This window comes from Quercus lobata, chromosome 5, assembly GCF_001633185.2.
Source record: "Quercus lobata isolate SW786 chromosome 5, ValleyOak3.0 Primary Assembly, whole genome shotgun sequence".
NCBI lineage: Eukaryota > Viridiplantae > Streptophyta > Magnoliopsida > Fagales > Fagaceae > Quercus > Quercus lobata.
Window position 1 is genome coordinate 20439298 of NC_044908.1, and position 7348 is coordinate 20446645.

Sequence of the window (7348 nt, forward strand, 5' to 3'; positions counted from 1 at the left end):
AATAAGAGATCTGGAGTTCAATTTCTATCTACACCAAAAATTGATTGATATCTTAATCTGATAATAAAGAGCGTTATATGTTGAAACTATAAATATATATATAGAGGGACGGAGCTAGGATTTCGAATTGGGGGGCCGGGGGGGGGGGGGGGGGGGGCGAGATACACTCAAACCCAAATGCTTAAAAAAATTGTTATAGCCTAAACCTTCATATTGTAGCTCTAGATTAACCCAAAGATAACCATGTTTTTTATCCAAGTAATTTATAAAAGAATATGTGTGTGCGTGCGTGCGTGTGTGTTTTTATCCCAAGCTTCTTTGGGGAACTTCATCAAAAACTTAAACTGCAATTATTTTATGCTAATGCTTTAAGATAAATTTTGTTGAGGGCCATTTGTAGAGGCTCAGGCAGATAGAAAAGCCCAATAATGAGGACTACAAAGAATTGACAAAATAGATAGCAAAAAATCCATTAGGCCCAAGCGGCAGGAATAATGGATCACAAGCCCAACAAATAAATAAATGGGTCTTGAAGAGGCAAGTGGGCTCAAAGAAGTCAGGAAAGAAAGAAATAGCCTCCCATGGGCAGTATATGAGATAGAAAAGTGAGAAAGGGCTGCCGCAGGCCCAAGACAATGCAAACTAAAAGAGTAAGGGGTTTATGGCAGACCCATGAACCCCAAAGATAAGAATAAGGTTATTGGGCCGAGGAAACCCAATGAAATTAGTAAAAAACCCATGGGAGTGTGAAATTAGCAAACGGGCCGAGGAAGCCCAAAGAAAACAATTGGGCCATGGATGCCCAAAGGGACATAGGAGCCTATGAGTAAAAGCAAAATAGTGCCCATGACAAGCCACTGAGAAAAGGGATAAACAGTTGGCCCAAAAAGAAGTACAACAGAATTAAGTTATTACGGCAGGAATAACAGTTCAACGTTGCAAGAAATAAAGAAAATCAAGAATGGGCCAAAGAAATGTAAAACCCATCATCATACAAAGCCTAGCTCTTGAATGGAGTGGGAAACCAAAGAAAAGCCAACATAAAAGGTCAAAAAACACAGATGGAGAGCCTCCAAATCACGGTAGACGCATGAGCAGCAGGCAGACTCTTGGACATATATGAAAGGGAAGCACGTGCAAGGTCCAGGCATCACCAACCTGTACCCAGCCAATATAGGACATGGTGGGGCCATGAGCCAGAGGTAAGAGGAAAGGGGGGTATGGTTTGGTGGTGGGGAGAGGGGAAAAGATCTATTTTGCGCCTCCTGCTCAAACTCTTTTGGGAGGTACGTTCTGCTGGGATGACAGACCACCCAAAAGAGGCAAGTTTGAGGGGGAACCGTTGGGTGCATGCCTTGAGAGTAGAGAGAGAAAGCATTTATACCGTGGTAGGAAGAAGTGTTACGGTATACAGAGGAGCGAAACAAACCTGCCTCTGTCTAGCAAGGGTGGATGTCGCACAGACCTGGTGGTCGGCAAGTACGCCCAGACTAGACAAAGGCGGTTAAGGAGTAAAACGGTAAAACATTGGTCATGGCAAGCACTATAAAAGGGCCCTTGCCATGCCCTGAAAAAAGGATTGGAAAAACAGAGAATTTTTACGGAGTAAAAAGAAAAACAGAGTAAAAAGATAAGAAAGAAACAGAGAAGAAAAGAGAGAAAATTAAGGATGAAGGAGAGGTAATACAGTAGGCATGCACCGGTAGATCGGTTTCCCTCTCTCCTCCTTCAAATCTTGCTTTCTTCCAAAACGTAAACAAGGACTCTTTCTTTTTAGGCAATAACCATTCAGGTCCGACTCCCTCAAAGCCACTAATCCCCACGGCAAGATCTTTTTCCTGGGAGATTATTTGCATTGAGAAGAGGCGTTCTCCTCTCTTTGGCTTTGCTTCGACAGACTAAGCTTAAAACTTGATTTATGCCCATTTGATTAGTTCGTATTATTTTCTTTATTTTTTCTGTGATTGACATCATCATGACTGTAATCATGCTTTATAAGTAGGAATTACATAGCCATTTATTTAAATAGTCAGAATACTCTGTCTTGGTTATTATTATATCTGTCTGCCGTAACTCGTCTGCAACAGCTCTGCTTGCCGTAAGTTTACTCCTAGCAGACAATGCATAAGTTTGTGCACAAACTTGCCCAAGTTGAGTTACAATTAGACCGGCCCCAACTCCCTTACTCAGAAATATTCAGACCCATCACCGCAGGAGGCAGTCTAGCCCATTACCGTAGGAGGCAGCCCAGCCCAACACACCATACACAAAAAAAGGCCCCTACAAATTTCATAAATCATTTAAAACCCAGAAAAATAACCCCAAAAAGAATCAAAATTTAATGAAAATTTGAATAAAGAAAGGTTTTTTTTTTTTTTTGTGTGAAAGCATGAAAGTATTAAACAAAAGTAGAGCATGAAAATTAAAAAACAAGCTTTATATATTATATATTTTCCTTTTTCTCATTGGGCCGAGGGCCATTTGCCCTGGTCCAAGCATAGTTCCGTCCCTATATATATATATATATATATATATATATAAACACACATGAGAGAGCAGAGATATTTATTTAATGAGAAATGCTAACGAGTGTCCTTAGGGCACTAGTTAATAATTAATAATCTATATAAAGAAAATTTTTATAGGAAATAAAAAAACGTAATTAATATTTTGATAACTTTTTTCATTTTTCATAAAAATGATATCAAAATTTTCCTAAAGTGGATTATTAATGAGTACCCTAAAGGCAATGAGTACCCTAAAGGCGCTCGTTAGCAAAATCCTTATTTAATTTAAAATATAAAATATATCCCTATTCCCCAAAACCACTCCCAATTTTAGTGCTTAACCCGGTCTGGTCCACTTTTCAAAACTAGAGTCTCATAAAATCTCGCCACTTCCATCATCAAGTCGCCTTATCTTATCCGATGATGTCCAAATCTCAACACCAAAACAGTACTTTTCATTTTCAATACGAAAACAAAACACCCAAAACCATAGTTAAATATTCTATCTCCTTCAATGGCAGATACTGCAGAGAAGGACTATAACACAGTGAAAAGAAGAGTGGCCTGTGTGACCAACCATCTCATTCCGCTTCATCATCATCATTCGCCTCCAATTACTACCACTTGCGGTAATTCCAATGTTGAGCTATGTAACGCTGCCTCCATCAACGACAGCTACCATAGGATACACGGTGAAGTTCCCACTCACGAAGTTGTGTGGAAACTTGCCTCTGATTATGAGTCCGGCAATGAGTTTCACTTCACCGACATTATCTACGAGAAAGCCGTTGGCGAAGGGATAGCAAAGGTCAAGCTTTTCATGGAACTGAGTTCTCAAATATGTTACTATGTCACAGTGCTTAATGGGTTCTAACTCATGCTCTTTGCTTTGTTGTAGATTACCATTAATAGGCCAGAGAGACGAAATGCGTTTCGGCCATTGACAATTAAGGAACTTAGTCGAGCATTTGACGATGCAAGGGATGATAGTTCGGTGGGAGTTATCATTCTTACCGGGAAGGTATTTAACTAACTTTATGAAACTTAATTACAGTTCCTTAGATATGTTTTCTAAGTTGTCAATTAAATTCAACCAAGCTTATGCATTGGCCAACGAATCACATTGTTAAATTTAGTTGTAATGTATAACATCTAAAGTTTTATAATTCGTCTATATATGCTCGTCATGCCTGATTGTTTAGTATATTAAATCTTATTAAACAAGTAATCTGTCAATTCTAGTGTCTGTTTGTTAGTGAGTTCGATTACTGTTATAATTTTGTTGAGTGCTGCTATACAAACCGCAAAGTATTTACAGTTTTACTTCGATTTCTAGCCCTTGTGTCCATAGTGATCTCTTGTATTGCTAAAGGGTGCTGTGCTGGCCCTTCATGTCATGCTTTTGGAGTACAGAAATAGAGAAAGAATAGTGTTAAGTGTTGATTTTGATGAAACTCACTAGTAGCACCCACTGGTGGTCTTTAGTCATTACTATTAATTTTTTAAAGAAATTAGTGAGTACTATTATAGTCATACTGCTTCAGAGTCATGTACCTTGCTCATGTCTACCTTCTAGTTCTAGTTGTCTCTAATGAATGCAAGTAGTCTCAACTATTAGTCCTTGTGATTGTGCACTGACCCTAATTTCATATTTATTTTGTATGACGTATGTTGTGTGTGGGATGAAAGTTGTTATACAACAGAATCTGATAGTCATCAAGTCTCTTCTTTTTTCTGAAAAATTAATTCAAATTTTAAGCTAACATGATGCAACCTTGATTTTTTTTCTTTCTTTCTCGTTTGTCTGTGTGATGGGGGCTGTTCTTCAAGATGACATGTTTGATTAGATGTGTCTGCAAATTTTGGGGCACGAGAAAAACTACATTGCATGTCCATTTTGAAAACTATTGATGTGTTTTTATCTGTCAAGGAAAAGTGGAAAACAAATACTCCTTTTGACTTCTAAGCAGGATTTAAAATATGACTATGTCTGTGCCACTAATGTGTAAGTTATAAGTTCATTCCATACTGGGACAGACCAAGATCCACCCTACAATATGGGGTCAAAAAGCCAAAATAAATTATTTTAGCCCTTATAAAAAGAGAACTGATTCTTGAACAGATTTGCATGCTCCCTGGTTAGAACCTGTCCAATTGAAAACTATTGATGTGTTTTCTATCTGTCAAGGAAAAGTGGAAAACAAATAGCCCTTTTGCCTTCTAAGCAGATTGAAAATATGACTATGTCGGTGCCACTAATGTACAAGTTATATTGATGTTCTGTATGTCCATGGAACCTGTATTGATTTGTTGTTGTTAACAATTTAATGCTGTAGGGATCAAAGGCATTTTGTAGTGGTGGTGACCAGGCGTTGAGAACCAAGGATGGTTATGCTGATTATGAAAATTTTGGTCGTCTTAATGTTTTAGATTTGCAGGTATATGGTTTACCCTGAAATAATTTATCCTCTTGACTCTATTTAGTGCTTGCATAAGTCCCTTGAGGCCTTGCCCTCCAAACAAAACTTGGTTGAGCATGATTCTTCATGATTACCCCTAAATATTGCTTCCAGTTGTAACCTCTGAGCCTTGAAAAAGAAAAATCAAATGCTTCATGGCCGGTCTTCTAATTTTTTGTTATTTTAATCATTACCAGGTACAGCTTCGTCGTCTTCCAAAGCCAGTGATAGCAATGGTATACTCTGCTTAATTCAACTTTGCATCTAGTCTTAGTCCTATCAATCTCATGGACTCTTGGTGTAACTGAGTTGTGTACCTTATGATATTTAACTTAAAAAAAAAAATCAGTGTACTTCAGGGTTACTTATTATGAGGTTAACAGTTCCTAACCATCATACTTGCTACCTGTTAATTACTTTGTTTACACCTATCCTTAAAACAGGTGGCAGGATATGCTGTTGGAGGAGGACATGTGTTACACATGGTTTGCGATCTAACCATTGCAGCAGATAATGCTATTTTTGGTCAAACTGGTCCTAAGGTAGTTTTATCCTTTTCCCTATTGTTCTGAAATCTCAATTATAGATTGGTGTGCTATCTCACAAGAGATATCTTATTTGGAGCCACTCAGCTGCTTAGTTTGTAACATCTTTTAAAGGATGGCATACTAGAACTTTAAACCTCACAAGTTGTTTTTTCCTCTTTTACACCACCAAATGTCACTTAATGAGTTAATGTTAGTAAATAACTATTGTTCTAATGCTGTGCTCCTTATTTTGTCATTAGATTACTTATAATTTTGTGCATATGGCAGGTTGGAAGCTTTGATGCTGGTTATGGAAGTTCCATTATGTCTCGTTTGGTAAGACATTAAAGGTGAAGACACCTAATATTTGTATGTTACTTGCATCACAGTTCTCTCTTTGATCAGTACATCATCACAGAGGTCTACTGGATGTGTGGTGGATTTAGTTAAGTGAGTTATTTTTATATTTTAAATTTTTATAAACTTGCACATAAAATTTTGTTAAACAGATTGGTCCTAAAAGAGCACGTGAAATGTGGTTTTTGGCAAGGTTCTATACAGCTTCTGAAGCAGATAAAATGGGACTTGTAAACGTTGTTGTACCGGTGAGTTCATTTCCGTCTAGGAGAACCTGAAAATTGTTGAGGTACAGCGTCATTACCTCAACAGTAAGATGCCTTTTCTCATGAACTATGAGTTCATGAACAGGGATATCCACATGGATTTTGTTTTATAATGCATCTGGGATGCTGGAACTTTACATAAAGAAAAATCATGTAGTCATTTCAACCATTGTCAATAAACACAGTTAAAGTTCTGAATTTCAACTTTTTTTTCAGCTGGAGAGATTAGAGCAAGAAACGATTAAATGGTGTCGAGAGATCCTAAGAAACAGCCCAACTGCAATTCGGGTGCTCAAAGCAGCTCTTAATGCAGTTGATGATGGCCATGCTGGACTCCAGGTACCTTCAATATCCATTCATCAAGTTAGTGTAATTTCCAGCTAACTTTTATAGCCACATTGGCAATACTATTGCTTAAGTGAGGGTTGCTATAGCCCAGAATGCTTGAGACCTGTATCCTGTGATGCTTGCGCAATTTCACTTCCCTTTTTCTTATCAGAAAATCTTATTACATACTCTCTTTTGAAATCTTGTTTTTAAAACACAATTTCAGTCCATATGGCAATTTATGTATGGGTAAGTGAATAATAAGAAATGTGTGACTATCATTACTCTTTTTATTATTGTTGTTTTCCTAACATATTTCAGCTAATATGTTCTTCCAATGCAGGAAGTTGGTGGAAATGCTACACTCCTATTTTATGGCACTGAGGAAGGTAATGAGGGGAAGACAGCATATATGGAACGTAGAGCCCCTGATTTCTCTAAATTTCCTCGAAGACCTTAGGTGCTGTTGTGTTGTGAAGTGGAGGTTCTTTGGTTGGAACATGACAGAAATTTATATATATATATATATATATATATATATATATAAAGCAGAGTTCTTGTGCTAGAGAGCATAAGTTTGTGGCATGTGACACATTTCTTAAAATTATCTTTATTTAGGCTTCTACTTCAACAGAAATTTCATTTATATCAAAATATTTGTTCATCGAATCAAACAATAGAGTAAATGCATATATTAATTATCTATAGTTGTACATTAATTATTTATATTAAATAAATTTATATGATTATTTTTATAAACTCCATATAAGAAATAATTTTTAATTGGAATAATAATTGTACGGCACCTAACATCCAAGTCCATTTGGGCCTTGGGCTATTGATTGATAATATGGGCAGGGGGTCTAACCTTCACACCGCTAAGGATCCCGTCCCAAGCCCACAAT

At 37.2% G+C, this 7348-nt stretch overlaps 1 protein-coding gene across 2 annotated transcripts; it reads left to right on the forward strand.

Annotated features, from left to right (window-relative positions):
* The first annotated feature begins 2877 nt into the window (after positions 1-2877).
* On the forward strand, positions 2878-7134 carry LOC115992835 (1,4-dihydroxy-2-naphthoyl-CoA synthase, peroxisomal-like). Of its 2 annotated transcripts, XM_031117071.1 has the most exons (9): positions 2880-3315; positions 3406-3528; positions 4844-4945; positions 5164-5202; positions 5410-5508; positions 5782-5829; positions 6003-6098; positions 6333-6455; positions 6787-7131. In XM_031117071.1, exons 1-9 carry the CDS (start codon positions 3022-3024, stop codon positions 6901-6903), a joined length of 1041 nt encoding a protein of 346 aa, XP_030972931.1. In that variant the 5' UTR covers positions 2880-3021; the 3' UTR covers positions 6904-7131. The 2 variants fall into 2 exon arrangements, with proteins under 2 accessions (XP_030972932.1, XP_030972931.1); XM_031117072.1 differs by lacking the exon at positions 6003-6098 and having other exon boundaries at positions 2878-3315; positions 6787-7134.
* The last annotated feature ends 214 nt before the right edge of the window (positions 7135-7348 follow it).